The sequence below is a fragment of the Amphiura filiformis genome, chromosome 2 (genome assembly GCF_039555335.1).
Source record: "Amphiura filiformis chromosome 2, Afil_fr2py, whole genome shotgun sequence".
NCBI classification, from domain to species: Eukaryota; Metazoa; Echinodermata; class Ophiuroidea; order Amphilepidida; family Amphiuridae; genus Amphiura; species Amphiura filiformis.
The window spans coordinates 84,980,186-85,007,934 of record NC_092629.1 but is presented as its reverse complement, the minus strand read 5'-3'; the positions used below and the strand labels follow the sequence as shown (position 1 = coordinate 85,007,934).

General features: G+C 37.8%; 1 protein-coding gene across 1 annotated transcript in view; it reads right to left on the bottom strand.

The window, feature by feature from the left end:
• LOC140144203 (hydrocephalus-inducing protein homolog) overlaps window positions 1-27,749 on the bottom strand; it is a 189,746-nt gene that overhangs the window by 35,784 nt on the left and 126,213 nt on the right. Inside the window, 14 exon segments of the mRNA XM_072166023.1 lie at window positions 53-416; window positions 982-1,260; window positions 2,832-2,992; window positions 3,670-3,984; window positions 4,530-4,804; window positions 6,056-6,322; window positions 6,822-6,927; window positions 8,811-9,044; window positions 10,198-10,350; window positions 11,044-11,328; window positions 12,396-12,552; window positions 19,803-19,892; window positions 23,485-23,526; window positions 24,193-24,440. Coding sequence (XP_072022124.1) covers window positions 53-416; window positions 982-1,260; window positions 2,832-2,992; window positions 3,670-3,984; window positions 4,530-4,804; window positions 6,056-6,322; window positions 6,822-6,927; window positions 8,811-9,044; window positions 10,198-10,350; window positions 11,044-11,328; window positions 12,396-12,552; window positions 19,803-19,892; window positions 23,485-23,526; window positions 24,193-24,440 — 2,976 coding nt within the window.

The window sequence follows — 27,749 nt, the reverse complement described above, 5'->3', positions numbered from 1 at the left end:
CTCAATTTGACTAACACAACATGTCCTCAAACAAACAAACAAACCCACATACCTGGCTCTTTTTGCCAGCTGCAACCTGTCCCTTGGGTGTCAAACACATAAACGCTTCCTGCCTCTTTGCCTCATGATTATCCTCACAGGTCCACAAATATGTATATGCTGCACTCGTTGGATTCACTATATAGAAATGTCGCTTGTTCTTCACACTGATCCCAATAGAGGTGAACTCTATCACCCTAGTGTTAGGGTCAAGGGTCGCTCCAGGGGGTGCCCCTCCAGGGCCGCCGAGTTCTGGGTTGCGACGGGCTCCTGTGATGTAGTCGGAGTCTTCTAGCTCAAAATGACAGTATGGCATGAGGCTGCGTCCTCGAATTGAGATGACTGGGCCTTGTTCCCCTTCCTTCAGATTGGAAATTCTATTTGCAAAAAACACATCATCCACAACGTAAAACATGATACTTCTGTTGCTAGACATTAAAATATGAAATTTAATAGAGGGTTCTACACAGAATATTAATATCTTGTACTCATATCATAACAAAATTGTGACACGATCTGCTCCATGGGGGCCAAAGGGGGCATTTTTGAAAATTGAGTTACTATAATTATTACTCTATACAAACATTAGGCTATCATATAATAATACTGAAAACACCAAAGGTCTAGCATACTTGTATCTAAAGTTCTGAAGTTTTGTGAGGTCTATTTTGTTATGAATTTCATTGTTTTTCTACTCCACATATTTGCCATTATCTTGATTTCAAATTTGCTGCCTTTGGCCCCCATGGACCAGATTGTGTCACGATTTCAAACTCTTTTCTCAAGCTAAATAAAGTTAATCTTACACACAGGGAGTGGGAATTTCAAATGGGGCTACCCGAATGGGTGACTCCATTTGAAATCTACTCCCAATGTGTGGGAGATTGCGATTATGTCTTCCATAGGGGGTGTGTGGGTTTCAACTAGAATAGCTCATTATACCTGCAAATCAGTCTTCCCTCATAGTCATTCATATCCAGCGGCGCAAATTTGACGGTAAAATTCTGCTTCTTGCCGGCCGTAATCGTCCCTGTCTCTGGTTCAATCACAAACGGTTCTACATCTATTGCCTCACTCGGGGGCGCTGTGCTACAACGTGACGGTAGGCGTAGCTGATCCTCGTCTGCGAAGCTGACCGATTTGCGATGGCTGATAATTTCTTCCATGAGAATTTGCCAGTTGAAGCTAAGCTGGACGTTACCTTTGTTGGTCATTTGGAATCTGAATTGAAAAACAGAGTGAACAAAATTGATTAGTATCATTTAAATCAAGTGTGTTAAGAATGGTCTTAACCCTGGAATTTGGGCCTCACAACTGCTTGGTCTAAAGTGCGAGGGGGTATCAAAAAGGTTTTAGAAATCGCCCAGAAGTGAAAGAGCTATATCAATGAAATTTTGTCAGTGCAATCACTGGTCCGTATGTACACTATGGTGCAAAAATGGTCTCATAAGAATGTTTACTTTTTTTACATGCGCTAGATGTCAGTACCTGCCTATGTAACCGCATAACCAGCAAAATGGAGAAAATTGAGGCATGTAACATGATTAAGTTCCATTTTTAGGGTTACAGTGCCCAAAAAATATGTGATGAAATAAAAATTCATTTTCCAAAAAGCAACAGTGACAATATCACAATCACCACCGAAGATAACTTTCATTTCATCATCGATTTTCTAGGCACTGCAACCCTTCAAATGCAGGATCTTAATAATGCTGCTTGCCTCAATTTTTTCAATCTTGCAGTTTATGCGCAGTAACTGGGGAAGCAGGTTATTAGCATCTAGCGTGAGACCATTTTTGCACCATAGTGTACATAAGGACCATTGCACTGACAAAATTTCATTGATATAGCTCTTTCACTTCTGGGCGATTTCTAAAACTTTTTGATACCCCCTCGTATATAAAGTATACATATTTAGAATGGCAAAGACTTGATAAATCATCTGTGAGGTCAACTTTGGGCACAAATGTTGGTGTAAATTTTTGCTAACTATGCAACAAAAAAATTCTTTAAAAAAAATCCTGATCCTGGCTGTGATGGTTTATTGTTGTGTGAATAAGGTGTGTGATTCTTATAAGAATCACACACCTTTGTATCTAATTAGATACAAATTCCTGATTGTTGTGAACTGGTTTATATTGTGTCTTGGCCACAGTACAGTGGTTAGCAAATTCATGTAAAGTGCGTTGAGACTTCTGGGTTTATGCTTGTGCACAGCGCACTATAAATTACTCTGCTTTACAGTAAAAACATTGATGGCCTCAAAACATTTTTGGTCTATCTGTTGGTAGTCACATTGAGGCTGGTTAAAACCCTTAAAGTTTTTGATTTATGAGGGTGGTTATTATTAGTTCAAATACAGAAGGGGGAGAAAGTTAACTTACGAGAATTGTCGTGTTTGGAACATTAGTGTATCTTTGAAGTGGACTGAATCAGTCTTGCACTATAATTACTCTGCTTTAAAAAATTGATGGCCTCAAAACTTTTCTAAACTCATTATTGCTGAACTTTTTTGGGTCTATCTGCTGGTGGTCACTTTGTGGGCATAATTATGTGGCTGGTTAACACCCTAAAACTGTTAAAAGATTTTTTTGATTTATTTACAAATTTATATTTGCTTTACTAGATGAATAATCTACACAAAAACATTAGGGTTATGGTGGGTTTTTTTGGGAGGTGCCCTGCCCTCCCACGTTTTCAGAGATGGTACCTACAGTGTCAAGTTTTGTGGTATTTACAATGATGAAAGTAGTAATTAGTTCAAATACAGAAGGGGGAGAAAGTTAACTTACGAGAATTGTCGTGTTTGGAACATGAGCGTATCTTTGAAGTGGATTGAATCCGTCTTGCATTTGAATTTAGCATAGTCAGCAGTAGCGGACACTTTGAGTCCTATGTCCCTTGTTCCACCTTCTACCAAACTATGTGCTGGCTCTGGCTCTGTTTCAACAACCTGAAAAAGAATATTAAACACATTTTATACTGGGAGTTTAGAATTAACATTATACATTACCAAATTATTTCATCCCCCATATTTTCAGCTAAAGGAAGATATGAAAAGGGAGTGAAGGAAGCAATCTGTATCAAGAAAGAACAACCTTCCCTTCACTCAACAAAAAGAGAGGCAGCCGTCACCCAAATTTGGCAGGGGCCTACAATTCTGTACAGAAAAACAAAATCAACAACATGTAGCAACATCATCTTGAAAGAGATTAATGACCAATTGCCGCCAAATCAACAGTAGGTCTGAAGATCTAACTAATATAAGGTGCGATACTACAGTTTGTCCACTCTGAAGTACAAAGTGACAATGCGCGCATATACAGCGCGTAAACAGTGTGCAGTGCTGCATCTCTGCTGCAGGTATGCCTGCCTTCAAAGTTGGCACAATGTGTGCATTCGCGTCAGTACTTTGTACTTCAGAGCAGACTGACTGTATAGGCTGGAATGTGCTAAAGCAGATGAGCAAACAAGAGGACTACCAACCCTAACATAAATTAGCAGGCTAACAACCAACCGAGGCAGATGGCAGGATGTTGTGAAGCAGAAGCCATTACACAGCCCACTGCTGGTGTGGAGATCATAAGTACAAAGCATTATTAGTTTAATTTACTTCAAACCGTCACCTACCTTCTTCTTGGCTGCTTTAGGCAGATCATAGGCAGCCTCCTTCTTCTTCATTCCATCTTCTGTCTTTTCTTTCTCCATAGGCTCAGCTGCTGCGGCCGCTGCTGCTGCCTCTTTCTCCTTAGCCTCCTTTTCTTTGGCTTCTTTAGCTTCTTTACTACCTTTCTTGTGTTCTTTCTTACTCTTCTCTTCTTCCTTCTTATCTTTTGTAGAGTTGGGTCTTGGTGCCGATGGATCGCTGGAAGTGTGAGGGCGCTGTACAACCACGGGCATGTCCACCCATTTGACAGTGCGCATGCGGTCATCCCAGTCTGGAACCTACAAGGTGAATTAATCCTAGATATTAGGCAAATACAAGGCATGTACATTCTCAAACATAAAGATGTTCTTTGAACCTATAGCATGTGTACTGACTAGACTTCTTAAAAAGCTTGTTTCTTGAGCTATAATCTGTTGCAAGGTACCATTTATGCGCTGTGACATCAAGCTTGTGCACTGTGCATAGGACCTTGTGGAAAAAAATGTGCTGGACGGTAGGCAGAACGCTTAATTTGTAAAAGGAAATCTGCAAAATACAGTACATGAGTTAAGTGTGATTATAGGCTACAACATTTAAAGTCTGAATTTACACTCTATCTGAAATTTGAAGTTTGAAAAAAGGTGGCCTTATTTTTTTGTTGCTGAAAGAAAAGATATTAAGTTTGTTGACTAATTAATCCAAGATAATTTATTTTCCATAATTTACATAAATCAAACAAGCATAAATTTATTGCTCATGTTGCTAGCGAGTGTATAGCACAAGTTTGGCTAAAGATTTAGTATTTTTACTGCATACAATTTGCCGGAGCATGTCCCAAACCTACCTGATCTACAGACTGCTCAAATGCAATCTTGTTGACCTTGCATGCAATCACTACATCCTGCAAAGTGACAGGTTTATCAGCCTTAAACGTAATCGCAATATCCTTGGAGCATCCATGGTGCACATGTCCGATGGTTGGCGAGAACTTCACCTGCGGATGATCAGGCCATTGGAAGCGTACGGTGTCTGTAGCGCTGTGATTACGCATAGTGAAGGAGAGTTGGCGTGGCTCAGTGACGTGGCAGTCACCGAACTGGATCAAGTTGGATGGGGCAGCTGTACAATGAGATAATAAATAATGGAGAGAGAAATAATATTGATTAATGATTGGCACAAGGTGACTCATATAAGTCATTAAACAGAAAGATTTTGTAAATATCTGGGAGCTGATCCTGGCTGCAAGAGTTTATACAATGATTTGGGCCAACATGATCAGAAACATCCTGTAAAGTGTGCGTCTGTATGGGTGTGGCAGCCAATTATCAAGATCATTGCTTTCAGGTTGGGTCACAGCATTTATTAGGCTTAAAAGCAGGGTTGTTGATTTTTTTTTTTTTTAATTAAAAAAAAAAAAAAAAAATCGGATTTTTTTTTTTAATCGATTAAAAAAAAAAAATTTAATTCCAAGAACTGCTATACCCCATTATAAATTCAAAAGAGGCCAGTGAAATGCTAGACATATGCGCAATACTATCAGGTATTTACAAAAATTCAAAAACATGTGAAAATTTCAAAGAAAAAATTTGGCAAAAATCATTGGGGAAAACCTGTTGAATTCGGCACCTTGAAGATGAATTTTTAGCAATAGAGAAAGTGATATCATAGAGGTATTTTAATTGTATTAAAAAGTTGTAGAAACATCAGAAATGAAGTAAAACAGTCAATTTAAGAAAGAAATTAACTTACATTTGTCAAAAATGGCAAAAAATGAAAAAAGTTGATTTATCAGTGATTAAAAAAAAAATCAAGTGATTCAAATTGGAGTGATTTAAATCAAACAACCCTGGCTAAAAGTCTTAAACATTATTGTCAAATCAGTTGCACTTGCATACACCATTGCAGCCTTTTTAGGAAAATTCTACATTGACTTTCATCGAGTATTATTGAAGTGTTATTCAAGAACGAGACCTGTGGCTCAGTATTTGTGGATGGTGCAAATAGGCAGCAACATAATCCAGAGTCAACAGTAGAGCATTCAGGAATATTCTGCCCAACCATTCTTGTCCTATCTGTAACAGACTGTTCCATGCACAGATTGGACTCATTATTCATATGTGTTATCATAGATCCCAAACTTCTTCTTGACTGTTGTCATGGTCATCATCATATTGATGGACGAACCAAGAATTGAAGTGTTATTGATATCTTTCCCTTATAAACTAAGTCTACCACACAAATATTTTAACCATATTTTCTTTGGCATATTATGCATGAAATCATATAAAAAACATAAATCAAATGTACACTCTCTGAATGAAACAAAATTTGCTAAAAACATATGCTAAAATGAATATAATTATATCTTACCAGACAAATCGTCTTTCTCTCCCATCATATTCTCCAAAGATTCCTCCGTTAAAAAGCTGTGAATATTCTCCAAAGTAATCTCTTCTTCGTACCCTTCCCCTACCAGCTGTATGACACGGTCTTCATACTGGTTGTCTACCACAGTACAACGTATCATGCCTTCACATCTTATGGCTGAATTTGGTTTGAAGAGCACTTCAAAGCTGGCTTCCTCGCCAACGCCTACGATGATGGAGGCTGTGTGAGGTCTCCTGGGTGGAGTCTCATCTGGAAATGGAGTTACGTTTGAAATAGTTATGAACACAGAAAAGAATCTGAACCAGTGGCGTAACCAGACTGCCACAAAATATCATATCAGTTTCAAACAAGATCAGTTGCATCCTCTCTTTCTACCTCCTCAATCAATCAATCAATCAATCAATCAATCAATCAATCAATCCAAAATCAGACAGTCAATTTGAATTAATCAATCACCTGATCCCCATATCAGATTCAAAGCGATAACAATAATCTCTTTCAAGACTCAAGTTGACAGCAACACCTGTTGGATGTCGCAGTGGCAAAGCATTTTACGCGGTTGCATCGCCAGCGTATGGACAAACCAGCAATTCTATGTGTATGTATAAACCCCGCACACTTCGAAACTGCCACTGCGACATCCAACATGGCGTTATATCACTCACTCACTCAAGCACCCACCCACTAATCAATCAATTTTTTCTCTTCATGGAATGAGTAGTCCTAATATTGTTATGTTCATACTTACTGTCATATGATGGTTGTAATTCATTCTGCATAGGGAAGATGAGTTTGGTGTTAGCAGTGCTTCTGATTTCAAACACACTGCTTGGGTCTGTCACATCAATGTCCACCTGTGTTATAAAGTGGAAAATGTAACATATTAAAATACTTCGAAAAGTGCTAATTCTTATTACACCTGTAAGCGTAAACCATCTTAACTATATATTTATTGTCGTTACCATTATTTTTGTTCATATTTTTGTATGTAATTAAGAGAAGACCGTGCACATGTACATAACATATCTACTCTTCATATTTTACAACCCCTGCCATTTTGAATGATACACATGATTGTGTCACATTATACATGTGCTGTGCATGCTTCAAATTTGTTCACTCTTTTCATGCCCATCATTTTGGCACCAGAACCAAATTTGTTCGACCTTTGGATCGACCGTCGATGCTGCTTTGATGCTTGTTATTAATAAATGCTAAATATATATTGGACAATATCAATACAGTCACTCAATTAATTGATTTCATAAATATTATGGATCGACCAAGCATCGATGATCGATCGAAACATCAAACTAATTTCTTTCTATTACACTTGGTTCCTGATCAAGAAAAAATGATCCACATACCGTATTTCGTCAAATAGTCGCCCCCCTCAAATAAATGCCCCCCACCACTTTTTTCAACCAAGATGTTTGAAAAATGCCGATATTTCCATGCACTATCTTGTGTAGTAAGCTTACCAAGTTGCTCACATGGTCAATAATAGCAGCAATAAATGGCTAAAATCTGCATCGAACACGGAAGTGAACCAAAAGTCAGTGTCAAAGTTCATAGTTCGTCATTTTAGCGTGACTTTTAAGCTTACCTAATGATTTTAACGGAATTGTCGTGCTAAAAATGACCTCTAATAAACGCGCCCCCTTGGGAAAATGTAATGCCCCCCCGGGGGCGTTTATTTGACGAAATACGGTACTTGCTTTACTGATTACGGGCAGACTTTTTGATCACAAAGAATCTTGGTGATTTGTGTGATCACCAAATTTGACACCAGAAAATGACCCATTGACTTACTTTACTTGGCAGCGTGCCTTCGTTCTTGAGAGTTAGTGGCATCCTCTGTGTCTGACCCAGTAACAATCGAGAGAACAACAGTATAGGTGTGCCCTTCTTGTTGCGCACAGATGGTTTGATGACGGAGACCCTTGGTAACTAGCTTTCTCACCAATTATGACAACAGAAATGACCCATTGACTTACTTTACTTGGCAGCGTGCCTTCGTTCTTGAGAGTTAGTGGCATCCTCTGTGTCTGACCCAGTAACAATCGAGAGAACAACAGTATAGGTGTGCCCTTCTTGTTGCGCACAGATGGTTTGATGACGGAGACCCTTGGTAACTAGCTTTCTCACCAATTATGACAACAGAAATGACCCATTGACTTACTTTACTTGGCAGCGTGCCTTCGTTCTTGAGAGTTAGTGGCATCCTCTGTGTCTGACCCAGTAACAATCGAGAGAACAACAGTATAGGTGTGCCCTTCTTGTTGCGCACAGATGGTTTGATGACGGAGACCCTTGGTAACTAGCTTTCTCACCAATTATGACAACAGAAATGACCCATTGACTTACTTTACTTGGCAGCGTGCCTTCGTTCTTGAGAGTTAGTGGCATCCTCTGTGTCTGACCCAGTAACAATCGAGAGAACAACAGTATAGGTGTGCCCTTCTTGTTGCGCACAGATGGTTTGATGACGGAGACCCTTGGTAACTAGCTTTCTCACCAATTATGACAACAGAAATGACCCATTGACTTACTTTACTTGGCAGCGTGCCTTCGTTCTTGAGAGTTAGTGGCATCCTCTGTGTCTGACCCAGTAACAATCGAGAGAACAACAGTATAGGTGTGCCCTTCTTGTTGCGCACAGATGGTTTGATGACGGAGACCCTTGGTAACTAGCTTTCTCACCAATTATGACAACAGAAATGACCCATTGACTTACTTTACTTGGCAGAGTGCCTTCGTTCTTGAGAGTTAGTGGCATCCTCTGTGTCTGACCCAGTAACAATCGAGAGAACAACAGTATAGGTGTGCCCTTCTTGTTGCGCACAGATGGTTTGATCACAGAGACCCTTGGTAAGTTGCCTTCTCCTTGGACGTCAAAAGACAGGTTCTTCTGTTTGGAAGCGGGACCTGTGAGTCCTTCTAGAGCTACTTCAAAGCTTCCGTGGTAGGTCTACAATAGATGAAAAATACAGAAATAGGAAAATATGGCATGCGATTCTGTCAAATAGTTTCCTAAATTAGCTAATCACAGAAATATTGTTGTCTTAAGGGGTGGGGTATGAACGTTTGGACAGTATTTATTGTGGGACATTAGAGCACATCAGACATATCGAATTGCATTCTGAATATGAAGAATGTCCTTCTGATATCAAATAATTTTGATTTTTTTGAAATTCGCAATGTAATACACATTTTATGGCAAATGGTTAAATCATCAATTGAAAATTTTGACCTTTCGTATTGAAGATATGTATTTTTTTCCCCAAACACCAAAAAAAATTAGGTCTTTTGGGAAAAAAAAATTCATATCTCAATATGAAAGTCAAAATTTTCAAATGATCGTCGGCTTTTCCTCCCAGCTACATACACTTTAAGAATATATCATTAAATTTATAAAAATTTACTTCGAGGACTGTTATATATCAAAATATCAAATTTTAATAATTTGTCATAAAATTTGTATTATATCGTGCAATTTCAAAAAATGAAAATTATTTGATATCAGAAAGACATTCTTCGTATTCAGAATGCAATTCAATATGTCCCACAAAAAATACTGTCGAAACGCTCAAAATGCTCATTCCAGATCCCTTAAAAGAGATGTATAATCTTCATTTAACATGCCATATAATTAGGCTATTCCAAAATTCCAAATGGAAGACACAACCTTAATCTTCCACACAGGGAGTGTGAATTTCAAATGGGGTTACCTGAATGGGTGAAATATACACCCCTGTGTAGGAGATTAAGGTCATATCTTCCATTGGGGGTATATGGATTTCAACTGGAATAGCCTATTGACCATACTGCATATACCATAAGTGACACCCAGCTTTTCTTGTGATGGAACAAGCAATCCTCATTCATATTTTAAGGTCAATTATCACATGCATACACATATGTTTTTAGCAGAAGCTATCAATCCCCTACCATGCAATAGGCCCGCTCAGGATAAAGCCTGGGGTACTGCGTAGTATCTGCTATACCATTTACTTATAAAGGGATAAGGAGCTGTTAATATAAACCCTGAAATGGGAGCAAAGCGCACACAGAATACTGGCTCAGGGCACACAGTCTTTTTAGAAAATGTACGATAATCTTACCTGCATTGATGGGGGAGCAAAAGTGACGGTAGCATAGACATGGCTATTAGCTGAGATAGATGTACGCACTGGATCCACATCAAAGATGTCTTGCAGTTTAGCTGAAGCCTTGCTGCTTACTGGTTTACATGAGAACACCACATCACAGCCAACCTATTGAGACGAGATAAGAACATTAGGGTTGGCTGACATTAGCTTTCTATCGGTCTATTCCTTTTGAAATCCATAAGCCCTCTATAGAAGATATGACTTTAATCTCCCACAAAGGGTGTATAGACTTCACCCATTCAGGTAACCCTATTTGAAATTGTGTGGGAGATTAAGCTCATATCTTCCATAAGGGGTGCATGGATTTCAACTGGAATAGCTCAATACGTGAAATTGAAAGTAGTCACAATTATACTTTGTCTCATTGGATCTTAAGGAAGACACAGGAGCATATTTCATCACTCTCAACTCTCATTGAGACATAGAATATTAGTGGTGGTTGACTTTTGACACATGAAACATACAGGGAGCACCTAAAAGGCATAAAATGTCTTTATTGAGGGATAATGGAAAGCTATTTGTAACAACAAAGTTAATAACAATACTTTCTAAATACATGCTTTTTGCCACCTTTCAAAACAGATGATAGCTGTGTTGTTGTTCTTGTCTAAAAATCATAAGGAGTGTGACCTGCCCCCAAAACCTTGGGTCAGTAAGTGAGATGACTTTACGATATAATTTTGTCAACACCCCAAACTTTTCCCAGTACATTCCAGAGCTACACAGCTTGAGCTATATACTTTGCTAATATATACCACACCCTAGTCACTCCTTCAAACCAAAACAGCCTTGACGTACCTTATTTCCATTAGAGATCTTAAACCTAGCCTTAGCTTTCCGGCCGACCAGGACCTGTCCAAATATAAACTTATTCTCATCCTCTCCAAACACTCCTCCTCCGTCCAGCTCCAGTTGATGGTTATTCAAGAACACGCTGAGATTCTTGACGACACGGTGCTCTTCAAAGATAGAGCCGAGGTCGGTCATGTTGATGCCGGGACTGCAGGCTTCTGCAAGGATCTTGTAGGGGATTCCTTGCGGGTGGTCTGCTGGGTCACGGTCGGAGATCTCGATGGCAAGGTCCTGGAATGGAAGAATAGATATAGGACATTCATACTACACTGTAGATGAAGTGACAAGTTTAGTCACACAGACAGATGGCAATATCATAATATATAACATCTTTTTGCCTGGTTGCTTCATTTCCAGAAGTCAGTTTCTTCCTAGTATTCCATAAGGGCCGCCACAAGCTGGCTCAGGCCTACCGGGGTGGGGGCGATGAAAACTCATGGTCCTATTTTTTTAATGAAAAAAAAAAAGAATTTTTCCACCAACATGGTCCTCCAAAAAGGCAAACTTTGGCTTTTGAGTCTCTTATCTGCAGGCCCCCTAAAGCCTGAGCCCCTCATGTTGGTGTTACTGGATTCTTCTTCTTCCTTATAAGTGCCTCCCTCATATGTATGAGTATTGTCGCACTGCGTACAGACAAGCTGTACTTATTTTTACTCTGGAACCTAGAGTAGATGAGTGTATTTTGAAGTACAGTCAACATGACCGGATGATCCCTGCTCTTTTCGAATAGCTCTGTGACGTTCTTTAACGTGCACACTACATTAATGTGAGAAAATATGCATGTACAGGACCGACAGCTTAAAGTGCCCTCCAAGCACTAAGCAAGTAGAGTGAAGTGTCTTGCTCAAGGACACAAAGAGCCGGACCTGGGATTCGAACCCTTGACCCTTGGGTTCACAGTCCTATGCCTTAACCGCTAGGCCACGCTCTCCTCTTAAGTGCTCTATATATGCCAAACAAATCACCCAATACCAGTTATTTGGGTAGTTTTACCAAACGTAGAACATTTTTAATTTACAAATCACCCAACTGATTGGACAAGTAATTGCTGACAGATTAATAAGTGGTCGCAGAACATACATTTTGTACTGTTATTGCAATTTGGAACTTGTCAAAAACCTTAAAACTTGGCAAAATAAGAGGAAAATACGTTTAAATTACTGCCGCAGACTGACACTTGCAAAAGTAGCCCAACTTTAGTCAAGGCATGGCATGATTTTCTGAGGCCCAGCAAGCAACCTTCATTCCAGTAGCCCAATTTGACATCTACGATGCGACATTGGCATCACTGGACTTACCTCATCTCCTTTGCCTGTAGTTTCTGCCTGGCATTCCACCTGAATCACTTGCTGGTTGCCAGGGGATACCAAACCAATAGCCGGGAACACAGTGAACATACCCAGCTGCAGACGAGTGGTGCTACCACCACCACCACCTCCACCACCGATATCTTGTCTGCAACAAAAAAAAATTAAATTTAGGAGATAGATTAAATACTTCAACCTTACAGGACAAAACACAAAGAGAGACACATATGTGACCGTCCACCACAAATTGACTGTAATGTCAGAATTTCACTTTTTGAGATATTGGACATAAAAATATAAAATAAGTTTTAAATTGATATATTGAGACCACTGTTGCTTGCTTGCAAGGTAGTAAGATCAGTAAAAGTTGGGAAATCCTTTGTTTTCTATAGAGGTAGTCATTGTGACTTCAATGCCGCCATCTTGTGGGTACGGAATGCCTTGTTGTTAAGATCACCGTGTTGATGCTTGACTGAAGAGATGCGTCATGCGCTGCGACTTCCGCATAATCGGGGGCGTAATGTCTAACGCATGACATGCAGAACGGCAGTACCCACAAGATGGCGGATCCCGCGGAAAAGGCTGACGGTCTCTATTGTGTTTTGAGAGGTTCAATGGATTATATCTCAAAACAAGCTCTGCTGGCTTATCAGTCCATTTGTGGTGGATGGTCATAATATACAAATATTGACTGCTTTATTCGGGTCATGGTTAAATTCTAGGCCCAAGGGGATCTCAAAACCATGCTATGACCCCAGGCGCAGCCGAGGGTCATAGCATGGTTTTGAGGTCACAAGGGCCTATAATGTTAACCATGACCCAATAAAGCAGTCAATATTTGTTTTATGTACCTCATTAATATAGATTTTTGTCATCTGATTGGTTAAAAGGCCTATTTTATTGTTCATAGGTCATGGCAAAATTTACAAAGAAAGTTTTTTGTAACTGATCGCGTCACCGCAACTGGCAGGCAGCGTGTTGGCGCCGCATGCGTAATGCAAACACGCCATCGCACGCGTAGAGTTTGATCGGAATGCACACCGATGATGTGAAAATGACTATGCCCGGGTAATAGTCTTTTAAAAGACTATTGCCCGGGAATTTTAGCGCAGTTTTACGTAATTCTTAAAAAAGAAGGTATAGCTAATTCAATGACTGCACTTTTAACCAATCAGATGACATGAATCTATGAGGTATATAAATTCAAATATGCAAGGATAACAACAACAATGCAAGCCTGAAAGAATAATGTCAAAAGAAAAGTTTGTCCTAGAAGACCATACACATATCACATAGCTTTAAAGTTCAAATTTTAGTGCATTTCTTCTTGTTTTTAAGTTTTTCTTCTTCTTTTTTCCTCAGTGATCAGAAACAAAATAATAAATTTGGTCACAAAAGTTTTCCCACTTTCTTCTGAGACAAACTTCATTTTTTTGCCTAAAATATAAACAGGGAGGAAACTTGATCCAAATGAGAACCACACCCAACTGTGCCACAAAGAACCACACCCAAGTGCTGGTGAATCGTTATTAGTCATAATCACTTCTTCTGACTGCAGAATAAAAGAATTTAAAACTGAGAGGAAAGACTTTGAAATGCCATCTATGTGTATACATACAAGTCACATGATAATGGAAAAGCTGCCATATTGGAATGTCACTCATAGGGGCCAAAATAGTGCACATCACACAGATGCCAAAAGCAAACAATATTTGGTATCCTAGAAAGTTTGTGAGTTATAATGTTGTGTACACATAACCCATAGTGTGATATCAGCAGAGCAAAATGCACTTCAATTTATCAGGGCCTTAGATGAGTGCACATTAGAAATAAAAGTTCAAAAGCACAGGTGCACAGCAAAATAATCTATACCGTACGTTACTTCCGAGTTTGGAAGTGACATCAAAATGCGTTTCTGTACAGGTTAAGGAGCATTCTGATCATGTTTGAACTGTCTTTACATGCAAGCGTATTATGCTGCAATTCTACAAAACGGGGCACACGTTTTAAGGATACGCAACCTAAAATGCGCAGTGGCGTCACTACCAAACTTGAAGCGATACAAGATATAGAGGTATATTGTTTCCACATCCATTATTGGTGATATGCCAACATGGCAGGCATGTTCTCCTTTTGAATTCCTTGATGTGGAATGATATGATTTGTAATAGGGTATATAAAGTATTTGCCAGCTTACAAGTGATAGCATATTAAAATTTACACCCTCTGGGGAGGGTTACATTTTTACAAGGTTGCCCAGCACTACTGTTTTAAATGAATATTTTGAAAATGGTGGTTTACTGAACTGGTGACTGAGCACAGATATGGTATTTGGAACAAAAATAAATATAGAGTAAATTTAACGTGGAGTGGATGACAGTACACAATTGATGCTTTACAAAGATAAATATATGGCAGGTTTATAGCAAATGGGGGAGTCCCAAAGAACTGTTGTGGAGATAAAATGGTCTCCTAAATAAAAGTACTGATTTGGGTCAAATAGATGAGTCGTGTGGAATTGATTTGGAGGAAATGGTATAGAGTGTATGCAATAAACCAACTGGAACAGTATAACAATTGAAATGGAAGCCATGTTGGAGGACAGGTCACTAGATCGATTCCACAACCATTCATACCTATCACCTGTTTTATTGTATTATCATGCAAATTGCCCTGTGTTGGAGGACATAATTTTATTCAGATGAGGATAACTCTGTCATGAGTGACGTCGTATTGAATACCCTCTATTTCCATTTTATGAACTGGGGTTCTGTAGGAACGGCTTTGAATGAAAATTTTGAAAGTGGCGGTTAACTGAACTAATGCTTGAGCATTGATATGGTATTTTGGAACAAACTAAAAACAAGTCAAATTAAATGCTGTGGAGTTGAAAATACACAATTTCAACAAATATATTGATGCTTTAGAGTGAAAACATGTATGGCAGGAATCCCCCCCCCCATCGGCACAATGTAACAGAGGAAAAATGACACAACTCTCTACAGCAAGCTGAACCTCATGAAATGCAGGGATAATTATATAGTTGAGTTCTATACTCTACCTTGTTGATAGCCTGTGTAATTGGAACAAAATATAAACAATGTGTCAGTTATTTTTATGGATGCTTCCATCGAATGGGATAACGCTGATGGTAGAATAGAGGCCGTCAGCATGACGTCATATGCCGCCATCTTGTGGGTACACGCTGCGATGGTCATTCGATCTGCATGCGTGAACAACAAAATCGCTGCATCAACGCGTGATAACAGCTGTGTGGCAAGCTGCGCCCTGCGCGTAGCGTTCAATGCATGAACACGCAGATCATATGTACCCACAAGATGGCGAAAGGCTGACGGCCTCTATACTATTGTATTCAAGAGGTTGCTGGTTAGAATCCTACATTAGCCAAATTCTGCTTGCTTTTAATCTTATTCTTTAAGGTGGTTAGGCAATAGAAACAAATTAGTTTGATCTTCCGATCGACCATCGATGCTTGGTTGATCCTCATTAATTATGAAATTAATCAATTGACCATTATTAAATCTGATAACATATAAATATTTGCCTGTATTGATATTGAAAAGTATAAATATACTTTTAGTTCTTTTTAATTAGTCGTTAGTTCATTAAGGTTATTAATAATTTTAAACTGTTGTGATTTGGTAGTTCACAGCATTTTACGAATGGTAGTGAGCTTTTGGCAAAAACTGCATTGCTCAATTCATAGTGAGCGTGTAGAAGAATTAAAATATCACAGATACACTTTTATAGGTGCTGCGGTTCTTGAGTTATGTTGTAAAGAGGGCTGAAACAACAACACTTTTGTAAAACGTACATAACTCATTAACAACAATAAATTAAGCAAGTTTGCAAAGTATATGATTTGTAGAATGAACTTTTGCAAAACATCAAAGCGTTAATTTTCAATAATATATTGATATAGATAATGAAAATCGATTTTTAGGTTGCTTCGACCACAATACCTCGTCTACCCTTAATAACAAGCATCGAAGCAGCATTGGAGGTCGATCCAAAGATCAAACAAATTTGTTTCTGGTGCCTTAGAAATGCAAAATCATGTTACAGTCCAACCTCTGTTATCCAGACCTCTTTTATTAAGAACTCTTTTATTAACAACTCTATTTTACACTTATCCGGCTAATATTTAGCCTCATCATGGCTGCATAAAAGAGGTTGGAGGGTACTCATATAGCCTAATCATATGATGCAAAGGTTTCTGTTTTTTGTTTTGTGTTTGGTTTTATTTACAACTTAATATATCAAATTTAATGGGTTCAAAAGGTTTTTAAATTCTAATAACTGTTGAAAGCACAAACATAAAAACCTTGCAAAAATTGCCATTTGTAATGAACAGTTATACAGTTGTAACAATATTTTTATGCATTTATGATACTAAAATCACAAGAAACACAAATACACATCACAAACTAGGGTATTCTTGCTACATAAATGCCTATAATTTGGTTCATCTCAAGTTTGGTAGTGACGTATGTGCATATTTTCTGTGCTGCAGTATCAATTGCGCGCGTAAAGTTAAACACCCTAAGTGTGTACATGCACGCGTACATGGTCGTTTTGTTGCCACGCTTGCAACGCAACCACGGAGTAGCATTAACATCACTACCAAACTTGAGGTGAACCAAATTATAGCGAATGCTGCAAATAAAGTATGGCGTGATTTCCTTGAGAAGGCTACTAGAATCACAATTCCATCTCAACATATGCTCAAAAACTATCTACATTGTATGCAACTTAGCATTTTATTTTATTCTATTAATCCAAGAGCCCCCAGGAAATTTTGGCCAGTATGCCACTGCCATGTACAACTGTGTTGTTCATATGTACTCCATGCTCAGGAAATGCTCCTATGATAACAGCACGCAGGTCAACAAACTTTGAACAATTAAAAAAATGTCTGTATAAAGCACTTTAGATTGCCCAGCACTAGGTTACATGATGCAAGGGTTACCAAATATGGCTCAAAATAAGCTAAGGTGTCATAAAAGTGTAACACACAATTATTTTTCCAGCTCTTTTCTTTTGGTCTCCAACCAGGTTTAAATTATAGTATGCACATATATCGTTCATAATACACTAAAAGAAAGATAAGTTATAGACCATTTACTTCACAAATTTAATTTTCTAGCCCTTGCATACGTTATATTTGACAGACACAATTTTGATGATTTTCTGCAATCAAATAAAAATTTATAAAGTATTACATAAGGTATTTTGTGGTTATTTAGGTGTAGGACCTACAGCAACTGATTGTGGAAAAAATGTGTCCAAATATTACAATAAGGAGGATAAATTGTTATAAATAAAATATGTGTGTCTGTCAAGCCATAACATACATAAGATGTCTGTCAAATGTAACATACAGAATAATAATTTGGCAAAAACAGTAGTTCAAGATGGGAAATTGAATAAAGATCACATGCAGTTTATAAATCACATGTTTTAAAACACTTTTATAAACTCTAAACTATCATCATAATGTGAATATCAAGTGATTTTTAATTTTTTTATACGTATATAGTATGTTACTTTTGACAGACACATACAAATCTTATGTATGTTACTTATGCATACAAATGTTTGACAGACAACACTTAACAATGGATTGTGTCATCAAAAAGCTTCTCCTCACAAAGTGATAGTGCCACAAAGCTAGGTGGAGCTAAATGCTATGTCATGTAGCATAATTAGCTGTATCACCCTAGTTTAGCAGGAATTACAGCACCGTCTTGCGTATGTTACTATTTGACAGACATTTAAATAGATTATAATATGGAGAAATGAAGTTATTTACAATAGATTTACCCTTTAGTTTATGCTTCAAGTCTTTGTTTATAAAAAACTGAGGGACTTCAAAATCAATCAAAAGTTTGACAGACAATAGTAACATCACGCATGAAGGCAAACTTTTAAATCCTTTTTTGATCTGTTAACTTATAATTCATAATGCCTCTTTCTGTTTTTTTGATTGGTTTACTGCACCATTTTGGGAAACAGGTCACATGAATTTCTATAAGGATCCATACAAAAAATTAAAAGCTGTTGAAAAAAGGCGTCTCTAGGCATGTTACAAATAAAAGTGTAAAAATAGGCATTTTTACAGCTATTTTTTATTTTTTTTATTATTTAGAGTGAAAGGATTTTACTTAAATTGTGTATACTATGTCTTTACTACCTAAACTTGCCACTAAACTAGCAAATATTCCATTTCTATAATTATTATTTTTTTAAAAAGATGTCAAAATATATGGCTATAATATGACACCTTAGCATATTTTGAGCCATATACAAATGGAAGTTGGGCATAACTCACAAGCTTCAGCACACTTAACAGGAATTTGCAAACTCCTGTGTTCCAAGACACAACATACAAACTATATTTGGCATCACTTAGTGACACAGAACCCTTGTCAGCCTACATTTAGATTAACCATCGCAGCCAGGGCTAGCTCCCCAGGTACAGATATTCTGAGACAATATGCGGTTAGTCCAGGGGAATTTCAAGTTAGCTCAATTTTACCAAGAGAACAAATATAGCGATTGTACCATGCACACATTGCTAAATACCAATGCACTGGAGTCCTAAATGCCTTTCCAATTGAGCTAACTTGACTGCTGGAAACACAGGGTCGGTAATTGTTGGCATAAAAAAATTGTGTTTTTAACACAAAAAAATATAAAATTCTTTGCTGCAACATACAAGCATAGCATAGCATAGCTTCTACAGATTAACATCATCCTACTTCTTATTCTTCTTCTCCTTTGCTTTAGGAACACTCTTAGTGTCGCTGTCTCCACTGACATGAAGTGATGATTAGTAAAACAATTAAAAACAATGGAAATAGTAATGAGAAATATAATCAATCTTGCGGGGGAAAGTCTGCGTTCACACTATGATTGTATATATAAATGTAATTGTTCATGATAGTGGGGAACTGGTGGTTCTTTGTGTATGTTTTTTCTCCCTCCACCAGTCTGCGTTCACAAATTAAACACAACATATTAAGTACCGGAATTACCAAAATCTTTGATCATCAAAACTGGTTTTTAACTTCACAAAAAAGTCAACACATGCACTTGAGTGCATAAAGATGTGGCACAATACAGTAAGGTGCCTGAAACAAACATGGCACCCTATCACAAGGGATCTTGACACAAATCGGATCATCTTTAGATCTACATTTTAATGATATAAAAACCTGATGGTCATTACACTGAATTTGATGTAAATCTACCAAATAAAATACAGAAATCCTATATGCACAATATACTTCATTCATACATGAGAGACTATAGCAATTTAAAATTAACATGATACAAATGAATTGAGATGAGGGAAATAAAATAAAGTCAACATACCTGATAGACTCTGCCCTCTTTGGTTTGGCAATAGAGCGTCCTGAGCTGGAGCCATCGCGAGATTTACTACGCTTGTTTCCACCTGGTGGTCTGTTGAAACAACACATAAATATCCATTTTATAGATAGGGTAAATCATTATGCTACATCAACTTTTTTTTACACTAAACTATTTCACCTTGAGTTTGGCAGTGACTTAGCTGCATATTTTACTGGTCTCAGTATCGAATTATGCAGTGATCCAGTTGCCAAGTATTCTTTAGGACTGCATGCTAACCTTATACCTCAGAGTGACTGAGAGTGTATACACGTGTACAAGGGTAATTGGTAGGCACATTTTCCCCCCAATGTCATGACATCACTACCAAATTCAAGGGGAAAGAAAGTATGTATAGTGCAATGAGTGACAAATTTGATAATGTTCAATGTGGAAAAACGACTATGCCCACTTTTATTGCCAACTTATGAAATGCGTGCAGAAACTAAAGAACATAATGATTGAAATCTAGTGAACCTGGCTTGGTTGCTTTAAATGGCTATTACTTTAACATATTCTGGACAATAAACAATAATTTGGGCATTAGTACTTCAATATGTACAGTTTAATTTTTCCTTTCTGTTGTAATGTTCAACATAATATATATTATGTTATTGATGGGCATGTCTGACAGGGACTGTCTTTTGGAATTTGCAGGAGAGCATTAAATAGCTCTTCTGGAGCCTTCAAAGAGAGCTATTTAGAGCATTTACAATGGAACTTAAGGAGAGAATGGTCAACTAAGGAGAGCTAAAAATCACTCTCCTATATCAGATTTATGGAGAGCAGTAGAGAGCGATTGCTCTCGCTCTCCTCAAAAGGCAGTCACTTAAGTCAATCGGTTGGACATGTCAGGTGGTTGTTCATGTCGTCTTCTCTCTCCTACCAACCTGCTACATCAGATAGATGCCATATTTCCTTCACTCATCATTGTATTATAATATATTCTTTTATTCTTAATTATTCTTTGTATCATGTAATGAGTGAACAGATAATAAATCTGAATCTGAATTATACAAGAGTGCATTTTGAGCAACAAAACAAAGGTGAGTAACAAGTGTTACCCCTTCTCCCTTCTTTATGGTGAATTGGTGTAGCAGTTAGCATTTTGTGCAATAAAACCATACACATATGATCATCCAAAATGTGAGAAGTAGTGGGTTTTTAAAGGAAAAAAAAAAAGCAAATCAAAATTAGTGCCATTTGTCATTGAAAAACAGCAAATTCACATCAACTTCTTATAGCTTTGGGAAAATTGTGTACATATCTTTATCGGAAGGCATTTGAGCAATTTCTTCATAACCCAAACCATCTAATATATATCGTTATGAATTTGGCAGACGGCCGAATCCAGATTCGTCTTTTGGTAAATTCATTTTGCGCATGCATTACTTTTGAATTTGAGAGCAAGGGATCAATGCTGTACATAATAGAGGGCAGCATATCAATTTTTTAATGGAGATCAGATGATAACAGCATATAAGTATTCAAAAGAGGGCGGTATACAGGGTGAGCTAACGGTGCATCAATGACGATAACTGTTAAAAAGACGACATGCTGCCCTCTATAGGCAAAGTATTGATCCCTTGTTCTCAAATTCAAAAGTAATGCATGCATAAAATGAATTTACCAAAAGCTGAATCCGGATTCGGCCATCCGCCAAATTCAAAACGATATTATACATTTTGAAAAATCTATATCTGTAATTTGGTTCACCTCAAGTTCGGTAGTGATGTATGTGCGTATTTCGCTGGCTGCAGTATCAAATTGTGCGTGTAAAGTTTATCGCGCAAGTGACTACATGGTTGGTTTGTCTGCACGCTTGCAGCGCAACCGCAAATAAGCATTGACATCACTACCACACTGGAAGGGAACCAATGTTTATTCATACTGATATCCCAATTTAGATCAATTTAAAAACAAATTGTGACAACAATTGTTATCAATTTAATTGCAGGCAACACTGTGCATACAAACAAACTGTCAAAACACCATGCAGAAATGGTGCAAGTGTTTGGACCAATATTACAATTAACAATATAGAGTAGTGCTATGTGCAAAGGAGGAAGGCCCTGTAACTCAAATATGCGATATAATGTAGTAAACTATGGGTTTGATGTGCATGGACACTAAAATGGAATTATGGCTTCTGTGATGCAGTCACCAACTGATGAGAACCAGCGTAATCTTCAAAAAACAAACTGCATGTTTGCCACACTCTTCAAATCAAAGGTGTGGCAAGCACCAGATCAAGAATGCAGCAGGTAACATGGTCTCAGCTAACTGCTGAAAGCAATAATGTGTGATTTGCATAAAGAATAGATTCGTATTTAAATGTTTGTTTTCATACTGATCACATTATCCCCTTTTAATTTCGAGCCAAACAAAATGAAGTATAACGAAGAAAATTGCGATTTCATATCCAAGGCCTACAATGCGTGTACTACGCTCGTCGATCGTAACCTGTAATACTACACTGGGCATCGCGCTCGACGTGTGTACACATGAGCTGACATCCACGAGAGATGTTAGCAAGCAGTCGATCGATGGATCGTCGACCCGGTTTTAATATAAAAAGTTAAATTTTACTGTTATTAAAGCACTTCAGGCTAAGTCTTTTACGTGGTATTTTAGTACACCGCTGGGCATTTTAATTATGCAAAAAGTAGAAATCCGAGTTAAATTGAGCGCATCGCTGTGAAGCAAATCACACATTATGGCATTAACTGACCATCATATGAATGGACAAGTATTTTGAGGCAACCATGAGAAAGATAGTATGTATGAACTCACCTACATCTATTTTGAAATTACTTTTGAAACACAAGTTGAATCTTTTTTGTTTTATGGATTTTTCAAGGGAAAGATTAAATTGGGCTATTCCATTTGAAATCTGCCATACCCCTGTGGAAGATTTAAGAAAAGCCTTCCACAGAGGGAGAGTGTTTTTCAAATGGAATTGGCTAGAGTTGATTATTTTAAAACCCATAGCCCCCCCCTGAATAATGGATTTACCTTTAATTTCCACAATAGGAATGAGTGATTTAAATGGAAGTTACCCTATTGTCTATTCTATTTAAAACTCATACTCCCTCTGTGGCAGACTTTAGCTTAATCTTCCACAGGGGTAGTGTGGATTTCAAATGGATAGCCCATTGTATTCCATGATCTCATCTGTTGAGATGTCTATGATGGCGGATGAAACCATGTGCTTAATATGAAAGTCAAAGATAACAAAAATGCCTTGTGCCACACATCAGCCATGCACTGTTTTCAGCAAATCTACTGAATCAAGCTAGACCTATACCATTTTCACCCTGATGTGGCAGTGACGTCAATGCGCATTTCATTAGATAGCGGATGCTCAAAACGTTGGCATAAACCCGCATGCGCATAAAGATGCCCCAAAGATGCACACGCAAACCAGCTGCCTCAATGCGTTGACGTCACTGCCACATCAGTGTGAAAAATAGCAGTGTCCGAATGCTCTTCCTGATAATCACGTAAAAAGAACTAAGGTCATGCCTGGGTCATTTTTGTATCTCTGTCTTTCAGTAGCATAATCCTATATGTGCTGTGTGTGCAGAATTTTGCTCCAAATACATATATCAGTGCAGCATGCGCTTCACTCGGATATCAACTTTACCTTAGAAGTAGAGAACCTTGTTTGGAAGTAGTCCTGGATGCACTGTGTTGAATTAATTCAAAACGCTATAATGACTTCCTTGAATGTTACATTATGTTTTGTTACCTGGAGAGATTTGATCATGTCTCACCTCCTTTTTCAACCAAATCGACGGTAATAACTCTTGTAGTGAGGGATCAACATTTAACCACAAATTGCCTCAGGCAAAACTCACATCCTGGGAGCTAAATTTCACACAAGGTCATTTTTATGGAACTCATTGACCCATGTGTGTCATATACTGCCTCTAGCTATAATGACAGCCTGGTGATGTAGTCAACTCATTGACAGATACCAACCTCAGGAGGGAATTCAGTTTTTGATCAATTCTCTTCAGGTAGTGAAACGTAATGTATGAAATTAATCAAGATTATTCAAGAGAAATTATTTCAAGAGAGTGAATTATTTAACAATGACATTTAAAGTTGCGAGAAAAGTATATTATATCAAAGACACCTTTAAAGAAAATAAATTTATATTAAACACTACTGTCCCGAAAAAATTTGGAAGAAAAACCAACACAGTATTGGTTTGTTAAGAATTGAACAGGGCACCTGTCTCATCAAGTCACTCTTTGAAAGTGACAGAGGTGTCATCGAAGTTGGAACAGATAATTGGATAGTATTAAATGAATCCACCCCCATATAAAAGGTCAAAGGTCACACTTACGCTCTTCCTCTCATAAGCGGCTGCTGTTGCGCATCTTTCATCATCCTGTTAATATTGTACTTGAAGTCAAACTCTCCCTTATTCTCTACAATGAACGTGCAGTGTTTGCGCTGATTGACCAACACCGGTCCAAAGTTGATGTCGCTGACCGGGAAAATGTTGTATTTACTGAAGATAGACCGGACACTCAGCTTAACAGGGATGCTGGCGATCGTCTCGCTGCCGGACACCATGTTGGGCTCAATGACCTGGGGACAAGAGAGTACAAACATGCAACAAATGCTTTATAAGAAAAGCTAAGAAAAGCAACGTAGAAAAAAGCATATGAAACACTTAAGGTTGGTCTTAACCATGTAATTATGCAAACTTTCGGGCCTCATAACTGCTAAATGGTTGGTGTAAAGTATATAAAAGTATACATAATTTAGAATGGCAAAGACTTCAATAAATTCATCTGTGAGATCAAATTTGGGCCAAAATGCTCATTTGTGGCCCAAAATCCCCAAAAAAGTTTTTTTGGTCCACTTCTTTCTCTTAGATATTTTTATCTAGTTTTTAGAAATTAATAAAAAAAACATTTTTGGCCAAAGAATTTTTTTGTTACATTTAATGAAAATGAAGTGGGCCAAAAAAACGTTTGTTGGGGGGATTTTGAGCCACAAATGAGCATTTTGGCCCAAATTTGACCTCACAGATGAATATCAAGTCTTTGCCATTCTAAATATGTATACTTTTATATACTTTAGACCAACAATTTAGCAGTTGAGTTATGAGGCCTGAAAGTTTCCTTAATTCCAGGGTTAAGACCAACCTTAACAAATTATTTGGGGAAAAAATGAGCATTGAGAGATTTTTAGTGGCGAAGCCAGCTCATGAAGCAGTACCACTGTCTTTATGTTGGTTCGTTTTTAACAAACGCTTGGTAAAACACCGCACAAATTTTGAGAGGTGTAGTGTGTGAGATGAATGCAGTGATTTTGCATTTGCAATGTTTTACATAATACATATGTCCCAATTAACACTTGTATCAGGCAAGTTTGCTTTGCTTGTAGGACAACAAAGAAATTTTAAAATACACTCGCAAACCTTCCTGACAGTAGTCACTAGTATTTATTATTTCATAAGTTTGTGAATATCAAAATTAAAATTTGACCAAAATTGTATCTATCTCTCTTCTGAACAGCTTGTGCCCTTCACCACTAAAAAAACCCATGTGACAACATGCTCAGGCTCAATGTTTTAAAAGCACACTATACTTGTCTTTACTGTGATTGCATTTAAAGTTTATTCACCTGTAGATATGCATTCAACAGGAAGTCCATAAAGTCAAATTCATTGTGCATAAACAGATGTGATTATTTCAAGTTTGGTTTCCTCTAAAACCATACAAGTTTCTCTTTACTAGGATTGTGTTTAAAGTTTGTTTACCTCGGTCAATGAGGGGCTGTGTAATAATTATGAGCCCTCGGGAGGGTAAAATTGGGGGCAAGAAATTTTTGGTGAGCTGAGAGGGGGGGCAAGCAATTTTGGCACACAAAAGGCTTTGGAAAACAGTCGGAAACGCTTAAATATGCTAATTTTCCTGCTCGCTGTGCTCCCAACATACATAGAGACCATTTAAGGTTTGGAAATTGGGATCCCAAAAATTTGGCATGTTCAAGGGGGGGGCAAAGATTTTTTGGCGGGCCGAGAGGGGGGGGAGCAATTTTTGGCGAGCCGTTTGAAAATTTTACCCCCCGGGGGAGCTCATAATTATTGCACAGCCCCTGAGGTAAACATGTTTGCATGTTGGTCATGGAGGGCAAAGTAAGTGTACCTCCAGATTATTTCCATATGCACCTGGCACACTTCAAAGTGTGTGGTTGCATTCTGTGTCAAAACTCAATCTTAAAGATGTTAATTATCTTTTGATCGTTCCATTTTGGGCTTTAGCTAGTCCTAATAACTAGGAATTTTGAACCCTATCATAATCATTTGGACATTATATTGTGCTTGCTCTCAGACAATTAGCAAGTGCCTCTTGGCTATTATAATTTATGTAAATTTCTTCATTTATGGCATAGATCACATGTTATAGCGATCGCACATTGTATATTATACAATAGTCAATTTAATTTCTTTCAGTATAAACTTTATAGCTACACATCAACACACATCAGAGTTTATATCCTTTTTAGCCACAAGTACAAGTCCATATTAGGGCCTACATTTAGTACATTTACACAAATGGAAGTGTGACATGTGCAATAGCCAATTTTTTTTTTCCCAGTATAACTTCCAGTCAACATATCGTCACCAATGATTTCCATTTTCCAAGTACAAGTTCATATTAAAGCAAACGGAAGTGTGAATATGTGCATGTTGTATATTATACTGCCAGTCATAAAAATACCCCCCCCCATCTCATAGGGTCTAGATGCACCTCATAAGGGACAAAATTTTGGTTTACATTGGTGCTAGTGGTAGTAACTAGAAACCAATGTGATAATGTGAATCTGTCCATTGAATTCCTTCATTGAACATCAATGTTTATTGATCTTATGGTTAAAACAGGGTGAGTAGAAATCTGAACATGATTCAAAAGTTTCATGATTCTGTATGTCATGTTTGTCTATGTGAGCAACAACTACTCATGATTGTTTCATCTGATGGGAACAAATGTCATTAAACACTGAACCCTCAACTTTTTTTAGGCCCATTACATTCATGTTAGGAGTGGGGTTTTTTTTGACAAGGGAGTATAATTACACACCCGCAAATGATGCTGCATCAGTATGTACAGTATATATACATGTAAAAGTTGAGACAGAGCCCAGTGCATTTCAGAATCATGACGGCTAGCTAGATAGTACAAGTTCACCTCTTTAAATCACTCACTGTTATAATTTTACAAATTAATCGGTTTGCTTAACACTGTGTCGGATCAGAGGAAGGTGAAAAACCAGGATAGTTTTTATTCCTCAAGCAACTTTTTATCAACCCAACATTGGACACCATCATGGCTGGGTCTACAGCAAAGCTTGTGCTAATCTTTTCTGTTACCATGGTAACATTAGATAGTATTAATGGTCAACTTGCAGTTGATGTAAATGGACTCCAACAGATAATCTCTCTTCTGGAAAATGTCACCGATACTTCAGTAACCACATCTTCTATCCTTCCACAAATGCAAAGTTTGTTGAAGAATCATGAAAATTTGCAGAATTTGACCAATGGCTTACTTAAGAACAACACCGATACTGCAGATGAGATGGTGGCTATTCTGCTACAAATTCAGGATTTTTTGCAACACAAATTGGAAAGGCAACAGTGGAATCATGTTGAAAACATGGACTTACTTCAAAATCAGTTGAGGAATCAAGATCATGTCATTGACTTAATTCTAGCCCATCTGAGTTCACGACAAGAAAACCACAACGGGACATTGACTGTGCTACAGAATTCCTATCACACCATGGGTCAGATGGCAACATCTCAAGCACAGACTTCAAAATCCCTGAATGAAATCAGAAAGACGCAAACAGATATGGCAGCAACTCAAACAGAAATAGCGGTGC